Source organism: Triturus cristatus, chromosome 7 (assembly GCF_964204655.1).
Source record: "Triturus cristatus chromosome 7, aTriCri1.1, whole genome shotgun sequence".
Taxonomy (NCBI): domain Eukaryota; kingdom Metazoa; phylum Chordata; class Amphibia; order Caudata; family Salamandridae; genus Triturus; species Triturus cristatus.
This window is the reverse complement of record NC_140590.1, coordinates 1,330,320,464-1,330,342,063: the sequence shown is the minus strand read 5'-3', so window position 1 is coordinate 1,330,342,063 and position 21,600 is coordinate 1,330,320,464. Positions and strand designations below refer to the sequence as shown.

Genomic DNA, 21,600 nt, shown 5'->3' with positions numbered 1-21,600 from the left:
GACCGGGCCCTGTCCCTGTGTTTCACTCTTTTGCCGCCCACAACGAAGTAAGTCACTATGGATACACGGGGTAAATTAACGAAATCACAACCGATCGTATCTGGAACATTGGATAATTTCATTATCAGGGCGAACTCTGTAATCCAAGGCGAACTGAACTTACTAGAAAGGCGTTTATCGGACAGGATTGCCAGTACACGCAGGTCATCTCTGGGTTTAATCGCATCTGCAGGCTCCCCTTCAAACCTCGATGACTCACAAGCAGCACTGATGGACAGTATTGATCGTACAATTGAATCTGTATTATGTGACTTAAGATCTAGCTCCCCCTCATGTAGAGATACTCTTCAACCCATCCCTGAGGGTACGGATCATATTATGCACTCCCGATTGCCGGACCAGATGCCAAATCGAGCACAGTATATTGAGAAGGGTGCTGTTCCAAAAAGAAAACGTGTGGGGGCCACTAAGAGGGGAAAAAACCCAGACTCGATAGACCTCATACTAGCACTGTTAATGCACCTATTCCAACATGTACTAGGCCTGCCCAAGTCAACAGTGGCATTTACAAACCCCCATTGGAACAAACTGTATTGACGTCTAATACATCCATACATGTCTCTGATTGTAATTTAGAACCCGATGAGGCCTCTTGCCGATATAATGATATTGTAAATACTGCTATCAAGGGTCTTCTTACTTCATTGATTGTTAGGTTTGATACAATTGACATTAGGCTTAAGGAAATAGAAAGGGTCGTTACAGCCCCGGCAAACGTAGTAGTGAGCAGAGCCAAACCGTGTGCTGTATGCGAAGCAAGAAAAGCGGATTCACATTTTCCCTCCCTTCCTATTCCCTTAGGCTCCCCAAACCCACTCCAAAGGAAGGAAATCCTTCCACTTGGAACTCGTGATCCCATGTCAAACATACCAGAACCTACTCCAACTATTTCTCTGCTGGTATCCTCTGCCTTGCAACATACATCCTCTGTGCCTGCCCAATGTCAATCACAACCCTTAACTAAGAACTTAGTTACAGTACCCAACCCACAACATGCAGATTCGGACCAAAATAATAAGGATCCAAGAGCCAACATTAAGTCAAATACGGCTCTGACAAATAGGAGAAATATAATCAATCTCCCACCAGAAGCCTCACCTTATGTTGTTGTTTTAACAGGCGTCCCGGAACTTATTAATTCATCGCCTGAATCCTATGCATCTTTAAAAAACAAAGTCATTAACTGGCTTAACAAGCATAGGCCTCTCCCCCCAAACATAAGGTCACAGGTTCTAATGGTTAGAAGGGTTCCTTGGCTTGGTAGCACTACAAAGAATATTAAGGGTGACTGTATTTTGGTTAATTTCAGCAACCGCCTAACAGCTCCCTATATTCTTAATTGGACTGGTGGTAATAGTACCTCCCTTATTAATTCTTTACCTCTGTCTTTTTTCTATCCCCCAATTCACACTTTCTTCCAGGGTGATATGGATGATAATTGGTTTAAAGTTGGGGGCAATGGGGCTAGAGGCAGGCCTAGGCGCGTCCATATCGATGAGCCTTTGTCTTCTGGCTACTCAACTTTTAACAGGTATGCCTGTCTCGAGGATGTCGATTGACTTCCCCAGGAAGGCTCTACTTCTGTTCTATCTCCTCCAGTGCTTCCACTTCCTAATTGCCATTCCACCTCTCCTGTTTCTATCCCTGTTCCTATTACCACTCCTACTTCTCCGAATTTGTGCGAGCCTTCCGCTTGTAAAACTCTCGTAGCTTCTTCCAATTGCACAACAAAATACAAAGTGCTCTCATGGAACATAGCCGGTCTACCCAGTAAACTTGATTGCCCAATTTGGGGCTCCTTTATAGATCTCCACCAAATTTGTTGCTTTCAAGAAACCTGGGCAAGACAAGATTACCATCGACTGGGTTATGCTACTTATTCAATTCCGGCGGTGTGGGGTGGTCGTGGCCGCCCTTCTGGCGGATTGACTACTTGGGTTGCTACTCACCTAGGATGTACTGTTACTAATTTTGAAACCGGGTCTGATGATATTCTATGCTTGATATTGGATTGGGGCTTAGATAACAAACTGGCGGTGATTAATGTATACGCCAGACCCGTGAATTTTTGTGCGGAATCCCGGGTGATTGAGGCCCTTTCGAATGTCTTAACTGGAATACCCGACCACATAATGCTTCTTATAGCTGGTGATTTTAACTCTCATTTTGAACCACTCGAGGGCTTGGTGGACCAAATAAACCTAGAAGAGGACGAAATCTGGAATATTCCTCAGGTTTCAGGTCCAATGGCTAGGGCCTGGACACCTTTGGCTATCCAGATTACCTCCTTGACAATGGTCCACTCTATTAGGGCTTGTAATGGACGAACTATTCTAGATAATCCCCCTAAGCCCATATTTAATAAATCAGGTAGAGAGGCCAGACTTGATTATATTTTTGTTCAAGCCAAGGACTGGAATAGAGTCCTTGATTTTCAAGTCATCCCAAGGGGGGAGAGTGACCATAATCCTCTTATACTGGATGTCTCCTTATCTGGTCTGTGCCCTCTAGATTTAGCGTCACCACCTAATTCGGAGCCATCGGACTCAGCTATTCTCTCAAATAATAAGCGGAGAATTAAATGGACCAAATTGGTTCGCAATGATAAAGAAATATCCCAAGTTTATGCTGCAGCTGCCTCGGTTCTAAACAATATAGCGGAGATTCTAGAGCAGTATTCCCCTCCAAACTATCACGAGAAATTGGCTACTGCCCATCAGGAATTGTTTCTTATGTTGTCTGGGTTATTTAACCCTATCATTCCTTGTAAAAAGGGATTCGTCAACCAGCCCAACTGGTACAACAAGACCTGTAGATTGGCCAAGAGCGACCTGCTCGGTGCTATAAAGAAGAAAGCCTCCAAGGCTGACATCCAACACAAGAGACAGATTTATAGATCCCTGATACATTTTGCCAAATTGGAATGGGCTTCTGAAAATTGGGAGAATTTAACATCTGCCCTAAAATCTAGAGATTCAAGGAGATTTTGGTTGATTGTATCTACTGGCACAACCGAACCTCCTGCAATTGTAATTAATAACATTGCCCCAGAAGCCTGGGAAACCCACTTTAGCACTCTCTATAGGGGCCTGATGTCTGCCCCTGCGAGCCCATTATATGCAGTACCAAGCCAGGATCAGCTAATTTTTACGTTAACTGAAACCCAGCTTGCAATCTCCCAACTTCCTGCTGGGAAAGCACCAGGGTTGGATGGGGTACCAGGTGATTTGTATAAACACGAACCTAGAGTATGGGCACCATATCTTACATTACTGTTTAATGCTATCCTTGACGGTTTGCCTATCCCCTCTACTTGGCTAGGCGCCGAAGTTGTGCCTATTTTCAAAAAAGGGTCCCCACTGTTGCCAGGGAATTACAGGCCTATTAGCTTGATAGATGTTGCACAAAAACTTTTCTCGAGGCTGATCCTGAATCGCATTATGGAATGGGTGGAGTCATCTGAGATCTTGAGCAACTACCAAGCTGGCTTCCGAAAGAGCGTCTCCACAACCGATCAGATTTTTATGTTGTGTATGCTCTTCTGGAAAACAGTAAAGATAGAGGGGGGGTCCCTCTATACAGTTTTTGTCGATCTCCGCGCGGCTTTCGACTTAGTTCCCCGCACAAAATTATGGACCGTGCTACAAGATTTAGGCCTTCCAGGGCCTCTCTTGCACATACTGGTGCGCCTCCATACTAATAACTATGCGAGGGTAAGATGTGGTAGAGATGGCAGCCTCTCAGCCAGTTTCCCTGTCGAAAGAGGGGTAAGGCAGGGGTGTGTTCTGGCGCCCACGCTGTTTTGCCTTTATGTAAATGGTCTCATTTCTCATTTAAATTATGTACCCAATAGAGACGCTCCACGCCTTGCGGGTACTGGCATCTCGGCCATTATGTTTGCCGATGACACGCTGCTTCTAGCTAAGACCCCTATGGGGTTACAACGTGTCTTGGATGGTTTTGTATCCTTCTGTATTGATCGGGGGTTGGAGATCAACACGGCTAAGACCAAATTTATGATCTTCAACCCCCCTAGGTCCCTTCGACCTAATCCCACCATAAATGGAATCAGCTTAGAAAGAGTCCACACTTTCGAGTATTTGGGTCTAACACTCAACGAGAAAATGACCTGGTCCCACCATCAGATAAAATCAAATTTAAAGTTAAATCAAAGGGTAGGGGGAATCCTGAAACTATGGAACCAATCTATGACCCATCCGATTGGTCCGCCTCTGGAAATTTATAAAATGCAGGCTCGTGGGGCTTTAATTTATGGCGGCGAACTCTGGGGCATTGACTGTGCCCCTGAGATTGCCGCTACGGAAAACAAGTTCTTACGGAACTTGTCTGCCCTTCCATCTAGCACGCCGTTACTTCCCTTGAGGCTCGATATGGGACTAAGACCGATAAGGGAAGAACTTGGCGTGAAGCCTTTAACTTTTTGGAGGCGTCTCTGGACAACCCCTGAACTTTTGAGTTATCGCTCTGAACTTATGGAACTCTACCTTCATCCAGCTCTGGGCAAAATCCCATGGCTGAATTATGTCAAAAATGAATTTATTAAGCTGGGCCTACAGACCCATTGGACAAAACCCCTAGAGGCCTGTGCGACTATACCTCGCAAAGAACTTGTTGCACTATACCACAATTCTAATCTCTCGGCATCTCTTGCAAATGAGAATTTGGGATCAATGACCACTACTTTTTTAATCACTAAGGACCATTATAGATTGGAAACCGTCCTGAATGATATAAATCCTGTCGCCCTGAGAAAACTATTTTTACAATGGCGATATAACGCACTTCCAGTTAGAGCACTCACCAGTAAGTGGCACCCACCTACCTTAAAAAATTGTCCTGCATGCTCTAGTGAGCTGGAGGAAGATATTCATTTAATGGTTTTTTGTCCTATGTACACTAAATCTAGGAAGAAGTGGATCGCTCCTATTTGTAGGAATTGGGGATTTAGACGACATTTAGATGCCTATAGGCTGCTGAAAAGTGATTTATCTCCCTCTACTGTTTTTGCTATTAGCAAGTACCTAGCAGCAGTATGGTATATTAGAAGAATTCACCTGCCTAAATGAAATATAAACTGCTTATCTGTGGCCAGGATTATGTTGCAATTTCCCTATTCGCAATTGTATCCTCCCTAGTTTATAGTGTATTTTTTATTAATGAAAGATTTCTTTCTTTAAGATAATCTGTGTGATTTAAATGCATTTGTATGATTTCTTTTATGATTCGCTGAATCGAAATAAAGATTTAAGAAAGAAAGAAAAAGACTTGAAGTGGCTAGTGATAGATAAACCCTATGGGCCGGATTCACAAAAGTAATCTGAGACAAAATCCTATCTTTACGACTTTTCAGTATTCACAAAAGGCATTTAGAGTAGTAAAGTTAGGAATCCTAACCTTACTACTCCTAAATGTCTTTTGGAATACCGAAAGTCGTAAAGTTAGGATTTTGTCTCAGATTAATTTTGTGAATCGGGCCCTATATTCCCTCAACTACAAGAGACCAAACAAACCTGTTGGTGTTTCGGGAACACAGACTTAAGAGCATTGAAAAGGGACTTAATGAGTCCATCTCCTGGCACCATCTGCATAATACATGTTGATATAGTAGGAGAAGAGTGAATGCTATAGCCCCTTGGATGTTCTTTGACGGATAAGGGCTTTTTAAATAGCATATAATAATATGGGTGTCCGAGAATAAGAGGAATGTCATGCCTTAGTAGTTAATCTTTGGGAACCAGGACAAGGGCTACATGAGTGGTTTATATACTAATCAAAACTCTCCAAAAAACTTTAATAACTTCATAGTTTTAAGACTAAGTCTTATTATCCCGGGGGCATGTACTTAAAAAAAAAATAGAGCGGTAAATTCTCTGACGGTCAATAAGGGGAACTCCCTTCAACGAGAAACAGACTGCCATTACAAGCGTTTGAGCCCGGGTCTTTTGGATGATACTGTTTCAAGATGACCACCCCTATACCATCTAATAACTCGTGGACTATTGGTGAAGGAGCGTGTACAAGTAGTGCAAGTGAGCGGAAGAGCTTTCGGTCTTATGGAAGCAGGAACTCACCTGAAAATATCGTCGGAGGGAGCAGAGTGGCCAATTTGGAAATACCTGTACCTTGATGTAGTCAGTTGGGTGTTGAAGTATGGATGTATGCAAGAGAGTGAGTGTGAGATAAATATACCCGCCAATGCCAGAGGGAATTATGATTAATTAGACCCCTTGTGAAAGGAAAAAAAGGGGAGATGGGGCATCCCGATAACAAAAGCTCAATCTGCAGTCACCCTGAATCATCCCAGACTAGCTAGAGGTTAGTACATATGATATTAAAAAAACACGCATAATCAGAAGTTTTGGCAGTCTAATTATAGAAGTCTGATTTTCACTTAAGTCCACAGGTGGATCTTGAAAAAAAATTCAAACTTCTTAAATATTTGGATTTGGTTTTCCTTATTAAAGGGAAGGGGTAGAGATGGGGTAGAGATGGGGCACAGAGAAACGAGTGTCCCGTCAACATACGCTCAATCAGCATTCATACGCAATCATCATTGACAAGCTAGGGGTTCACAACATGAGATGATGACGTGCAGAAATGTGGTGTTTCTGCAGACTAACCACCTAAGCCAGATTCCGCGATTTCTAAATTTCTAAACATTTGGCATTGGTTTTCCGTTTTAGAGTGTGAATATAGGGCGGTGTCCCCACTCTGTCCCTGGGCTAGGATCATCATTGATAAAACGCTGGTAAGTTGGGAACAATACAGGTACCTGGGCACTTGGTGTAAAATACTGGAGATGAAGTGTGTTATTTTCCACAGGGTGTACGGTTTTAAGATTGGGGTGAACGCAGTATTTGGTGAAGAGATGAACACGATAAGATAAAAGATAACTTACCAAACATAAGGGGGTTATGGACAGTTATAGTTTTGTGAATGAAATATGATTATAATTATGTATGTTGTTTTATTCCTGTAGGTATGCAGACAATGTGTGTGTACAAAAGGCTAATTTATTGCCACCATTAGGTACCTTACCAGCTAGTGATTAGACTAGGAGGGAACACTATTAGGACTTTTTTTTAGGGATTTGTATCCTGATAAATGCCATCAATCCTACCGGGCAACAATCAAGGGCAGAAACATGTTGCTACAGCAGACAGGGTAATGGCTATGTTACTTTGTCCATATACACTGAATAATTTCCTTTTTAATCTTGCTAAGTGGGATCCATAATAAAGGTCTCGGGTATCCACTTAGACAGTTTTAGATTCTTCTCTGCTAGAGGGATCCCTACCTTTTGGAATTCTACCTTTTCTGTATTCTGTAGTTTTCCTTGGGTCCCTCCTGGACGTTGGTCTGCGTCAGATTGTCGTAGAGGCCCTATGATGAAGCATGCCACTCATTGAGTGGGTGAGGGCAGTATTTACAACCCTTTGGGATTCCCTACGAGATTTTTTTTACCTCCGGAGTTGACTCCAGCACTGTAATTTCCGGCCCCAACAGGGCTTTTTTCGTTTTTTTCCTCTTTTTATTTCTAACCCATGTGGGACCAACAGGCCCACCCTTAAAGTGGAGGAATTATTTTATCTTTCATTACCCCGAAGTAGAGGTCCTTCTCGTCTAGTGAGGTATATATTAGTTACAAAGTCTAGATTCACCACACTGGTTACTTCTGTACTCTGAGAACTGTTATGTTGATGTATTCAGATTGTCTTAAGCATCATTCTGTCCAACAGGGTACTCACTTGTGAGAACTCTAAACATTTACCAATAATTCAGAAGTGAGGGCAGGGTATTGAAACCAAGTGTGTTTAAGCTCAGCTCAGTCAGTAGGATCACCAAAACAGACATTAAAGAAAAAAGACATTGGAACAATAAAATAAAATGGAATATAGGTGTTTAATAAAACTGTGGGTTCAAAGAGTGGATGGTTATCGGAGCAAGGGGAAAATCATGACAACCAAGTACTGATTAGTGTCCTTTATCTTTCACAGAATGGACGTCACCGCATATCTGTTGAGAATTGGCTATAATGGCCCAACAGTGCCTTCTCTGGAAGCTTTAAGGGCGCTCCACCGATGCCACCTGTTGTCTGTGCCCTTTGAGAGTCTGTCCATCCACTGTGGAGAGAAAATTACTCTAAATCCTCAAGAAGTGTATGACAAGATTGTCAGCAGGCGCCGTGGTGGGTTCTGCTTCGAGAACAACAGCCTCTTCTACTGGCTGCTAAAGGAGTTGGGCTACCAGACGATCATCCTCTCAGCCCACGTCAAGAATGTCTTCACCAAGCGCTACGGCCCTCCTTGTGACCACATGGTGCTGCTAGTTGAATTATGCGGTCAGCAGTGGTTGTGTGATGTTGGTTTCGGTGATTCTTTCCGAATGCCTCTGCTTCTTGAACCCAGGACAGAGCAGACTCAGGAGAACGGGGTCTTCAGGCTATGGGCAGATGGCGAAATGTGGGTCCTGGAGCGCATTCAGGATGCTACTGAGCTACAGCGTAGTGCCTGGGCAAGCCTTTATAAGTTCACTCTGACCAAGCGGAAGTTGGCAGACTTTAAATCTATGTGCGAGTACCATCAGACCTCACCCAGCTCTCTCTTCTTCTGCAAAGCATTCTGTTCCCTGCACCTACCCCAAGGCATGCTTACTTACATGGGATTGCGACTTATTACTACTACTTGCACAGGGACGGCCACCTACCAAAAGGAGACTAGAGAGCTTGAGGAGGAAGAGATCCCCAGTATCCTGAAAGAAAAGTTCGGTATAGTGCTAACTGGAAAACTGGAGCCAAAAGATGAAGAAATCATTCCACCCCCTCCAATTTACTGAAAAAAGTCTAGATGACAAGATCTCCTGTTACAGGGAATGCACAGAAAATAGAGCTGATAAAATCAAGACACATTCACACAAAGCCTATCAGATCAAGACTGAATGCCTAGGACATGAACGATGGGGTGATCCATTTTACTACACGAAGAACTGGTGCTAAAATATTCCTTCCATATTTGGACCGGGGCTCTTCATACATGGTGGAAATTTGCAGAAACGAAATAAGTTATTTTTATCGTTGGATATACAGCAAGTATGCCGCAACTCTTCCAGCCATTGTGAAAGCAGCCACAGAAGAAAACCACAAACGCATTTCCAGCCTGAGGGCCCATGGCCACAGCGCATCAAACTAGTAAATCAAACAAGAGATAATACTGTCCTTTTGAAAAGAGCTGAGACTTTTATTAACGTGGAGCACTTGTTCACAGGTTATAGCTCCAGCGGATCTTCCAAAAAAAGATACTGCCCCTAAGTAAAATGCATTGTACCCTAGCAGAAATTCTAGCTTCAGGAATTAATCAGAAATTGCTGCAAGTTTACTTGTTTAAATATTACTCCTACAATGACAGCACAGTGGTGGTATCCAAATGAATACGAGTTGGTTCATTGTCCTCTCTCTGTCTGTTTGATACTAGTCATTCATTCCTTTTTTAGGTCTCGCTGAGCCCAGCGCATGCGCTGGCTCGAAGAGACATTTTGTATGTGAGAATTTCGAAGTGCTGCTGGCTGGCCTAACGCTTGCGTTCACGCGATCGTGCACGCACGCAGCCGGCCGCCAACAGCACTTTGAAAACTCGTGTGCGTCATCGCGATCACTTTCGCTTTCAGAACGATCGCGATGACGCACGCGCACACACAACTCCCGCTTCTCCCCCTCCCCCACCACATTTTGCATCTCCGGCCGCTCGCGCGCGGCCAACGCTTGTTATTTCTACTGGTGGGATTGGCAGAATTCGTGTTTTCTGATCTTTAGAAACTACTCCATCTGCTGCCAAGTGCCTAGATTTGGAAGCTGCGCTTCAAACCGCTTTGCAACCATCCACACAGGCACCTCAAATACGTTTCACCAAAGTAACTTACTGCTTAGTTGATAAATGTTGCTTTCGTCATAAAGATGTTTAATCTAGCTCCCCGCCTTTTTACGCAGAGTACAGCACCTGGCTCCAATTGGCTGGTTTGAAATGCTGTCACGCCGTGTACCCCCGACACCGGTCCTTCAGGTGCATGTCAGCCCCTGGATCCGGACAGTGGCGGGGCCCCGGCTCGGCCTGTGCCCTTCCTCCCGGCTGCAGGGTTACAGGCGGTGCCGTGGCGTGTTACCTTGGGAGTGAGGGAGACCGCTCCAGTGCAGGCGCTCGGTGTTTGAGAGCAGGCTGATGCTTGTCTCTGAAATCATGCACTGTGTCGTCCGCACCTCCAGGCAACTACAGCCCTCTCTCCTCGCTGCTTCTTCACAACTCCTCCCTCCCCTCGCTCGCTGCTCATCAGCACACACGACGCGACCTGACCCTCTTCCGCGCACCGCGCACTTATTCAATGCACACCCTCCCTCCATCGCTCCCTGCTGACTGGCCACGAGCGCCAGTCGCTGCTGTTTCCTGGAATCTGCAAAGATTGTTACCCAGCTGCGGTGTGTGTACTGTTCAGTGCTCAGTTTATGATGATTAAATGCATGCAGTTTGTATAGGGAGTCAGTTAAGCCAGAGTTATATAACACCAAGGCTGCCTTAGCGCCGATTCCACCTGGAGCCTCTTTTTTTCCCCATCACTAAATTTCTAATCTCACTTTTGAAGGTTCCTTTTCACCCCTACTTTCCCATTATGCCATCCTCTGTTTCTCCTTCGTTGGCTCTTTCGTTCTCTAGCCCTACGTCAAACTCCGAAGATAAAAAATAAGCCTCTGTCCTCAAAAATAAGTCCAGGCAGTGATCGGAGTAAGATGAACAAGCATTTGCAATGCAATAGGTCTCGCATTGACGAGAGTTTAAGCTACTGACATTGTAAATGACAATGCCTTTTATTTATGTTTTTAAAACATACATAAAAGGCATTGTCATTTACAATGCTAATAGCTTAAACTCTCTGAAATGCGAGACCTATTGCATTGCAAATGCTTGTCTGTTTCTGCTACGTGCCTGATTGCAGCTTGTGAAACGTACTCCTGATTCCTTTTCAAAGTACTGCACATAGACATTCCAAATATGTTTTAATAAAAAATGTCATGTTATGTGCTTGATTCATATGCCCTTATTTCCAGCAAACCACTCAGGATAAGCGTAACACCAAAAGATGGGATGAAATCATTCACACAAGGGTTCCTAGACAGTAGGGAGAACCTTATGCACAGTTTTCATAAGGGGTCGGGTACTATGCTCTGCATATGTAGAGACAAACCCGTTCTCTTGATAGGAAGAGCCAAAATGTTAAAATGTGAGGAGGCCGGCTGAGCTAAATAATGCCTTTGTAAACTGGCACGTGCAGATGTGACAGAACTAACTCAAAGTACCCATTTATATTAGTATATCAGAAGGGCTGCCTCAACCTGATGAGCAATATGATGGTTAAAAAGAAAGACCAATTGTGGTCAGTCCTTTGTGGATTCTTGCCCAAGAGTCAATTGAACCCCCTAAATCCACCACTGTGCCTACTCCAGCTTCCGTTCAGATTCTGGTGCCACACCAGTTCCCAGAGCCTCGATGCCGATGTAGTTTCTATCAACGGAGGTGAACGTAATGCCAATTATGTTCTTGGACTCCGCGTCGGCGCCGCTATGACCAAGGCAAAGATCGGCTTCTGTTGACGTTTTACCACCCCTGCTTGATTTGTCACCACCACAAGAAAGGACACATACAGGACATTCTTTATTTGCATGGATTTGGACAATGATTACGATGCGGGTGATTAAATATGGCAACCATACTACAAGGAAAATTGGTATGATGACCTTCAAGAATTGAGGGGCTTTGACACTTCCTTGAGACAGGACTCCTCTCACCCCCTTGTCCTGCTATTCAGGAAAGCGCATCTTATGCAATGGTCATGTGTAGGGCAGCCAAAGTTCTTGACCTCCATCTCCCCACTTTATAGGTCAAAACCAGTGTCTTGACAGAAGTGCTCCAGCTAGATCAGACATCTACTGAGCCTCTCTTGCCCTTCAGTGAGGCCCTTACAGATACCCTTTTGGGAGCTTGGGTCAAACTTTGTTTTTGGCAGTCGCCAAATTGCGGGATGCCATCGCCCTGCCTTGGGTGAGCCTGGCATTTGTCTCCGCACCCTCTCCTGAAAGCTTGGTGGTGCAGGTGTCTACAAGTTGAACCAACCCAAATGCTTTCCTGACTACTCCACCCAATAAGGAGTCCAAACAAGTGGAGACCTTTGGGAAGAGGTTATTTTCTTACACCAATTTGGCCCTAAGGTCTGTGAATGCCAGCTGCCTCCTCGGCTGCTATTCCCATGCTCTTTTGGATTTGGTGGCTCAAGTCTTCCCAGTCTCCCAGAAGACCTCTGACCTGTCCTCACCCAAGCCATACAGGAAGGTTGGTATGCGGCTAAGTTTACTATTCATTGTGAATTGGACACTACCGATTTCATTGGGCGGGCCACTGGCATCAGCATAGCCATTTGTATCACATGGCGTAGGTCAACAGGTTTTTCGGGCAATTGCCAGTTGTCCCTGATGGACATGCCATTTGACAAGACTTGCATGTTTGGGACAAGGCAGATTGTGTTCTAGAGAGTTTCAAGGAAAGCAGTGCCAAATCATGCTCCATATCAGCCTTACTGTTTTTTTTGTGACTTCCGTAGAGGTATCCTATACTGTCAGTCAACCTAACCCTAGCAAGGTGCCTAAAGTTTTGCAGCCGAGGTGCCTACCACCCCCGCAGTCAGGGCATGACTCTTAGTCCCCACGCTTCGCTACCTGACAAACTTCTTTTGGGTGCCTTTAGTGAAGTATAGCCATCTGGTTGGAGGCTGGATCTGATCATTTTTGCCATGTTGGCAGTCCATCACATCAGACAGGTGGATCACTCGGGGATACACCTTGCACGTCTTTACCACACCTTCCACTAGCCTGTAATACCTGACAGAGGGCCATCTATCCATCTCACAGCATGAAGTGCATGCCCTATTGGCCAAAGGGGCTACAGAGAGGGTGCTTCCACCAGAAGTAGGTTGTGGTTGTTATACCTGCTACTTTCTGGTACCAAAGAAGGACGAAGACTCCCTATTTTAGCACTGAGCATTTTCAACGCCTTTCTCCTGAAGGAAAAATTAAAGATGCTCACATTAGCCCAGGTCTTGGCTGCCCTTCAGACTGGAGAGTGGTGTTGAACCTGCAGGACTTTTATTTCCATATACAAGTCCTGCAAGCCCATTATTCATTATAGGACAGTCAGTTCGCTGTACCTTTCTTTGGTCTCACACATCTCAGGTGTTCCCGAAATTGATAGTGGTGGTAGCAGCACACCTTTGGAGGTCTGGGTTCCGGTCATCCCCTAACTCCGCAACTGGCTGCTGAAACCAGGCTCGCCCCAGGCAGTCTTTAACCACCTTCAGACTATGGCGAACATCGTCATCTTTGGAGTTCACTATAAATCTGCTAAAGTCACAACTGACTCCTTCACAGACTCTCCCTTTCATCAAAGCCATTCTGGACATGGTTCGGCTTTGTGCCTTTCTCCAGGACATTCTGGCTATAATCCTGTTCTTTCAGCCTCTGTCATGCACCTCAAAGAGCTTGACTGAGGCTATTGGAACTGATGGCTTCCTGCATCCTGCAGGTCTAAAATGCCAGATGATACATGCAGGCTCTACAGTGGGATCCGAAGTTTCAGTAGGCCCAGCTGCAAGGGAACCTCACCGACCACATCCTGATCTCAAAGGAGAATGCAAAATGTCTGCAGTGGTAGTTGCTGGACTGCGATTGGGTTAGCGACAGACCCCTCTCCCTATCCCATCCAGAGTTGACAGTGGTGACCGATATGTCTCTTCTGGGTTAGGATGGCCATCTAGGAGAGGTGAAGATCAGAGGCATCTGGTCCCCGACGGAGGCCCATCTTGATATCCGCCTTCTGGAGCTGCAGGCCACCCCATTAACACTGAAAGCCTTCCTGGCATCCATCAAAAGAAGGCTGGTGTAGGTCCTTACAGACATCACCACTGCCATGTGGTATGGCAAAAGGCAGGGCGGTTTGAGGTCCTGGACCTTGAGCCAGGAAGCACTATGTCTCTGGAAAAGGGTGGACCATCAAGGGATTTTCCATGTGCTGATCCACCTGGCAGGATTTATGAATGTCACGGCGGACAAGCTTAGCCATCGACATCTAGCAGACCACGCGTGGCAGTTACACCCGTAGGTGGAGCAAGGTCTCTTCTGCGAATGAGGAGAACCTTAGCTCAATCTGTTCACTGCCAAGAACGCACAATGTCAGCAGATCAGAACGTTGCAGTTTCCAATGCGTCTCTTGCTAGGAGGTGCGTTCGGCCTGGAGTCGAACTAGTGACTCTTGTATGCCTTCCTGCCAATTTGTCTTCTGCCCCGAGTTCTGAAGATCAGGATCATCTGGCCAAAGTCATCTTAGTGGCAGTGGACTGGGGCACGGAGAGTATGGCATCCAGAGAGTCTGGTCTTGAGCACCAAATAACACAAGGTAGACAATCGGCTCTTTGTTGGGTTCACTGGACCAAAAAGACAAGGCAGTGTAAAAGAGGAACACCTCCAGTTGAATCATACTCTGCATCAAAATCAGCTACGCATTGATCAAAAAGTAGCCCCAATAGGTTTGTGAGCCCAATTCGCAATTGCCATAGCTGCTACCACTGCATTGGCATGCAGAGTTCATGTTCTGACATCTGCTAGGCGGCTATGTTGGGGTCGCTCCATACATTCATGAAGCACTACTGACTGTCTTTGCCAACACAGGCATTTTGCCCGTTTGGTTCAAGAGGACTTCATGGTTTTACCCTCTTCACAGACCCACCTCCTAAAATGTATTGATCTGGTATCTATTCAAAAGGTGAATAATATGCAGTTGGAAGTAACAATCAAAAGAACTAGTTATTTGCCTTCAGTAATGCTCTCTTTGGTAGAGACGCTGTCTAATCACCAATCCTTCCCTACTCCTCATTCTGTGAATTGGTTTCTACCCATTAATTAGATCGCAATTCTAGGAATCTGCACACAGATCAGTCATTTTGAAGTTTGGACTCTGCGTTTGGGGGCTACGACAGCCTCAATAGTAACTGATGTCAGCGTGCTGGAGTGATGCCTAAAAGGGCTCGGCACACCATTTCTTGAGCGGAACAGCGTCCGCGTGGGCTGCATGGCCCACCTAGCGGAGCACAGAGGTACTCCTGAAAAGTTTTCGGATCCAGTCTAATGCTTGGGGAATTTTCAAAAAGTGAGGAAATTGCAGGTAGATAGACTGTCTACCAGAAAGAGTCATCGAAAGTAAGTAACTTGTTTGTCAAAGAGTCTAGTTTCTGAGGAAACTAGATATTCTGTGGCAGATTTACTAAAATTTGGTATAACACAGCGCAGCAAGACAACTTGCTGGGCTGCATCAAATGGAGAGTGCAGGAATGCGCCATCTCTACTACGATATAGCACATGCCTGCTGTCCCTATGCACTGGTGCGCATGTGGCTGCCAACACAAGGACCCTTGTACCATGGAATGGTGCCTGCTTTCAGCCAGGATTGTTTTTGTACAGGACATTATATCTTCCTGCACAAAAACAGTCCTTTTGAGGCTTCTTTCTCTATCTATGTGTGCTCCTTCCTGGGCTCTCATCTTCTGTGGTCCAGTGGGAGTGCACTCTGCTCTTCTGCTGCTGTGCCTCTGCCTCTCTTGCCTCTTTTTGTGTGACCATTTTTGCTCTCTCCTTCGTTTTTCACAATTTTCCTCTTTTTGCCCTCTCCTTCATTTTTTTACTCTTTCCCTCTTTTTGCTCTTTCCTTCATTTTTCACTAGTTCCCTTTTTGCTCTTTCCTGATTTTCCCCTGCCACTGCCCCCGCAGCCCATTCTCCCTCCAGTGTGTCCTTCCCACCCTCCCCCAATCCCTACTTAATTGTGGCCGCTGCACAGCATGAAATGCAAGACCACTGACCTGGTTGGTGTGACTGCTTTCCCCCACGCAGCTCCACCACTAAGTGCCGACCCCTGAGCTCTGTTGCAGGGTATTCGAGGACCTCCTCCACCCGCAGGCTCCTGCCTGCGCCTCATCCATGGTGATCCAGTGGTAGAGCACTCTGCTCTTCTGCTGCTTTGCCTCTGCCTCTCTTACCTCTTCTTTTGTGCCCCTTTTTGCGCTCTCCTTCGTTTTTCACTCTTTCCCTCTTTTTGCTCTTTCCTTATTTTCCCCTGCGGCACCTCCCCCCCTTCCAGTGTGTCCTTTCCACTCCCGCCTCGCCTGCCTTCCCCGATCCTTACTTAATGGCAGCTGCTCCACTGCAAGAAGAACAAAACCACTGACCTGGTCAATGTGACTGCTGTCCTCCCGCGCAGCTCCACCAGTAAGTCCCGCTAAGTACCGCCCCCTGAGCTCCACTGCAGGGTTTTCGAGGCCCTCCTCCGCCCACAGGCTCCTGCATGTGCCTCATCCCTGGTGGTCCAGTGGGAGTACACTCTGCTCTTCTTCTGCTCTGCCTCTCCTTACCTCTTCTTTTGTGCCCCTTTTTGCTCTCTCCTTCGTTTTTCACACTTTCCCACTTTTTGCTCTTCCCTTCGTTTTCCACTCTTTCCCTTTTTCTCTTTCCTTGTTTTCACCCGCCACTGCTTCCCCTGTAGCACCTCCCCCTCCAGTGTATCCTTTCCGCTACCGCCTCCCAGCTGACCCCCCACCCCGATTCCTACTTAATGGTGGTCGCGTAGCAGACGCGCTGATGGCACGGCAAGCCCATGTGCGCCAGTCTGTGACCAGCGGCAGGACTCTGGTCCTCTGACCAGCCTCTGCTACAACTCCATTATCATAAATGGGGTGACCCAGTGGTCCTGGACCTGGGTTGTATATGGTACGAAAAACAATGGTCCTGGGCCTAATTCAGTAGATGAAGCAAATCACAACCTACAATAGATTATTTATATTGTCTCAAGATCCGGTAATCTATTGGCTCATAGTAATTAAAACCCAATTCAAAATAATATATTAAAGTGCAAAAACCATGGGATATTTAATTAACAGCAGTTTATTTCATCATAACGAATACGACATTGTTTATCATTGCTGCAATAATTAGTTTGAGAAGAATGGTGGGAAAGGGGAGGTTGCTCCAAAGAAACGTGAAAGAAGATGAAGTGCTCTAGTGTGGGGTGGTGAAAGGAATTTAGACTGTGTCATACAAGAAATGTTTTCGATAGTTCATTTAATTTAGACTGATTAAAACTTTATCCGTTACACAATGTGATTCTTGTGTTGCACGTTTATGAACAGGGGTACATGATCCAGGTGGAATGGGTATGGGGATCGACGTTTCGACCAGACTTGGGGTGCAAGGGGTAGTTGTGTGCCTTGGCCTGCGGGTCTTTCTCAGGAAGGTTGTGGGACAACGTGAGTGCAGATGTGGTATCTGTGTCCCACACCTGCTGATCCTGCGTGGAGTATGGGGGTACCTCCAGTGGGATATGGGGGTCCCGGGCGGACCACAGACGCATGATAGTCGTAATCACAGCTCCAGCATTTGATGCATTGAAAATTAGCCAGCATCCTACCTTGCTATTGAGTGGATGAGGACTCCGTCTCCAACCCTACTGGAGGTACAAACTCCTCCGCAAACTCCAGAGTGTTCAGAACGCCTCAGCCAGACTGATCCTCGACATCCCCCATCGCAGTTGCATCACCCTGCACGATCTCCACTGGCTTCTAGTCAAAAGAATAACCTTCAAACTCCTCACCCATGCATACAAGGCCCTTCATAACACTGGACCCGCATACCTGAACAGTCACCTCTCCTTCCAAGCACCCAAATGACCTCTGATCAGTCCAGCTCTCTGGCCACCGGCCCTCCTATCAACAAGACTAGAACGGGAGGAAAATCCTTCTCCTACCTCACAGCCAAAGCCTGGAACACCCTACCCATCCAGCGTCCGGCAATCTCCCACATTGCCCCTGGTCAGGAACGACCTGAAGACCTGGCTCTCCCGATGGCCTCTTGCACTCTACAAAGCCATCTCCCCGCGCCTTGAGACTCTCACTGGTGAATAGTTGCGCTTCACCAACTCTGACTGATTGATTCCCAGGTTTACTAGCGTTAGTAAATCTGGGAATGCGCCAAAAACCATGGGTGGATGTGTGAGAACACCCATGCTTCACCCATGGAAAGCCTTCTCAGGACAGAGAAACTCCAGATTTACTGAGCTACGCAAGGTGGCTCTGCATGGCATAATAAATCTCACTTAAGGGCTTGCTTTGCCCGTTCACTCAAGGTGATGCAAAGGCAACACAAGTCCTTGATAGATCTGGCCCTAGGTACGTGGTAAAACAAAGTGCATTCAATCAATATTATTTCTTGACCCCTTATATTGTATAAAGAAGTACTCTTTCATTGGTGTTTTTTTATAATTAATTACAGCCCTGACTACGCAGATTCTTCCACAAAACAAGTGTTGGCTGTTTTTATGACGGAATCGAAGTCTACTTACGGATTTATGAAATTATGATGGTTTTTGAAGCCCTTTAACTTGGAATTTTCTGATAAAATATCTAGAGAAGACTTTCACATCTGAGATTGTCCTTATTGTAAGATAAGTGATCAAGAAATAATATTGACTGAATTAACTTGGATTTAATAATGATCTTCTATTTAATTACTTCCAATACTCAAGTTGTTCCGAGTTTGCAAATTACATCAAGAGGGTAAACAGTGTAGGAGGTGTTTTTTTTTGTGTCAGACACCTACACTCTGTTATGCTTCTTCCATTTTTAATCTGTACAATGGTCCAGATTCACTAAACTTTGACACAATGCTGCAGGGAAGTTGCAACGCTATTTTGCGTCAAAGGGAGAGAGCAGAAATGCACCATATCTACTTGGATATGGTACAGTTCTGCTCTTTATGAGCACTGGTTAACTTCTGGGTGCTTAGCACCAATGCAGGCATCCTTACACCATGGTGCATGGTTGCCTCTTGTGGTCAGGATTGAGCTGGAAGGGATACCTTTCTGCACAAAAACTATTCTTTTAGGTGTATTCCTCTTGGTATTGGTGCTGCATAATGCAACACATGCAAAGAGATAATAACAAGAAAAAAATATATTTCTCCTCATTACTCCAGCCTCAGGTAGGCACACCATTTTGGCGCAAACCTATGTGTACGGTCTTTAGTAAATATGGGTTTACATCAAAATACATGGGTGGGTGCAAAAGTACACCAATGCTCCAGCCGTGTAATGACTCCTTGATAGACTGTAACACAAGGCTCCGTTTTGCACTTCATTGCATTATTATTATTATTTTTTCTTAGCCACACAAATCGGTTTTTGCTTTGCTTTGTAAATCCCAAAATAGATGTTGCCTCCGGGCTATGCCAAAAAGTGACACAAGCCTGACACAAAATCATAGTAATTCTGAGCCCAGGTGTTTGTGTTCGGATCTTTAATATAAATATATATGTGCAGAGTGTAAAATTCCGTTTACCATTGTTGAGAACGGCGAGGGTCGATGACTCGCAAGAGGTGAAGCCTCAAGTGGGTCATGATGTAACTCTTAGCTTCCCTGCAATAATGGTAATATATAGCATATTACAGTCGGCGGATTTGCACATATGGTTTATGCCAGTGGTTCTTAATCTTTGGACTTCTGTGGGCCTCCATGGAATCTGTATTGTAAGCAGAGGACCTCTTCCTAAGCAATTTCTATGATTTGAACAAGTTCACAGAACTATAGAAACAAGTATACATCAAACAAAAACACAAATTTCAAAAATTCTTTAATTCACACACAAATAAATATATAAAATCTAAATTTTAAAGGGAAGGTTGGAACCTTTCAAAATCTGATTTTATTTCTAAAAGCTATATGCTAGCCTAAACCACACTGCTTTGTCTTTTTTGCTCCTAATGCATGCTTTTTATGCCCACGCCTACTAGGCCACCAGTTGACCATACTTATGTTTGCTGTACTTGGTGCTGCTGCCACAAATCAAGTTAAAGCGATCAACTCCATTTTTAGCCTCAAAGTTCAAATTACTTCACATTTTAAAATTCTAGATTTTGCTTTGTTTGTGTACTTAATTAACCTACTTATATTTATTTTTCTAAGTAGCCATGGACAACCTTTGAGTAGGTGTTGTAGCCCCCCAGGGGTCCAAGTATACCAGATTAGGAATTGCTGGTTTATTCCATACAGTCTTGTGTATTATTTAGGAAGAAAGGTGCATGACCTTGACCACAGCACAAGGGGGTTAAAATTGACATGACCCAATACCCTGAATACCACATCACAAATGCAATCACAAATGCTATGTTACAATAATTTGGCAAAATGGTCAGGGCTGCCGACTTTTGAGTTGGGGATCCAGGTTAGAGTCTCTGTATTGGCTCAAAAACCTGCCATTTTAGGCAAATCACTTAATCTCCCTGTGCCAATGGACAGTGCCTGGATACCCTCATGGGTGATTAGCAAATCAGAGTATTTATTTATTTACATAGGGGAACAACTCTCATAATAATCAAAAGACCTCTTCTGTGTGATGTATCCTTACTGTGCAAATTTAACCCATTGCATCGTGGTTTTGATTAATTACAATTTAAAATCCAGCAATGACAAAGCCAAAAGGTCTTGTCTATCTAATGGCAGTGCGGAAGCAGTAAAGGAGACAAGATGGCGCCGCAGCCACCACTCCAACGAAGTCTCGGACGGCGTAGACCAGCGGCAGCAATAAAAGCGGTTTACTGACCTTTCGACCAGTAGGCAACAAGGCGGAGAGGAACTCTGGTGCCCAGGAAGGGATCCCGGATGTTGACACAGCGGACAGCACGTGGTGAATGATGCTGCATTGGAAGACCGGGGGTGTGCTGCCAGCTGGATCACAAGGTGAGCGAGGCCCAGGGCACCACACTTTGGCCAATTGGGGGAAAATCAGAGACTCCAAGCAAACGAGGCCCTGCTCTGGGGGAAATCAGTGGCAAAACTGCAGGACAGCGGGCCAGGCAAGGGCACTGTCTGACCCTAATATGGCGCCCGAAGTAGGACCTCAGTGATCGTTGTACAGGCTATGCATCACCTATGGTGAGCAAAGGAACTGCTTCTTATGCTGTGCAGCCCCAAGCTCACGTACTTCGAGAACAGAGCTTAGCAAATCAGAGGGGGTGACCCATCTCCTCGAGGGTGCTAGTCCTGATTGCCTGACCTCAAGATGGCGATCATGGCCTGATCCCTAGCAGCTATGCCACCAGACACACAGCAGACTAACCGCAAGTCTCTGCTTGCTCTCATTTTTGCACGTGGGGCCCAAGAGTTGGAAGGAGGGGTGCACACTTTGCATGCCCACGCTGCAGCCCCTATGCCACCAAAGAAGTTTCCAGTTACTTTGCGTCAACTGAAAAGGGCTCAACAACGACAAAGGAGAGCAGCCCACCACAATGGCACTTACAAGAGATGACTTGGTAGCAGTGCTGAGAGACTGGAACTGTGTGCAGAGATTAAGCAAGATCTACAGGCCTCCCTAGATCAATTGAAGTCAGAC

At 45.4% G+C, this 21,600-nt stretch overlaps 1 protein-coding gene across 2 annotated transcripts in view; it reads left to right on the top strand.

Moving 5' to 3' along the window:
* Positions 1 to 17,322, top strand: part of LOC146811978 (arylamine N-acetyltransferase 2-like) — a 335,497-nt gene extending 318,175 nt beyond the window's left edge. Inside the window, exon 2 of one of the 2 annotated variants that reach the window (XM_085618953.1) lies at positions 8,079 to 17,322. In XM_085618953.1, coding sequence (XP_085475079.1) covers positions 8,080 to 8,916 — 837 coding nt within the window. In that variant the 5' untranslated portion in view covers position 8,079 and the 3' untranslated portion in view covers positions 8,917 to 17,322. The remainder of the gene's footprint in view (positions 1 to 8,078) is intronic. The other variant, XM_085618954.1, reaches the window with a different exon arrangement.
* Positions 17,323 to 21,600: the final 4,278 nt, after the last annotated feature.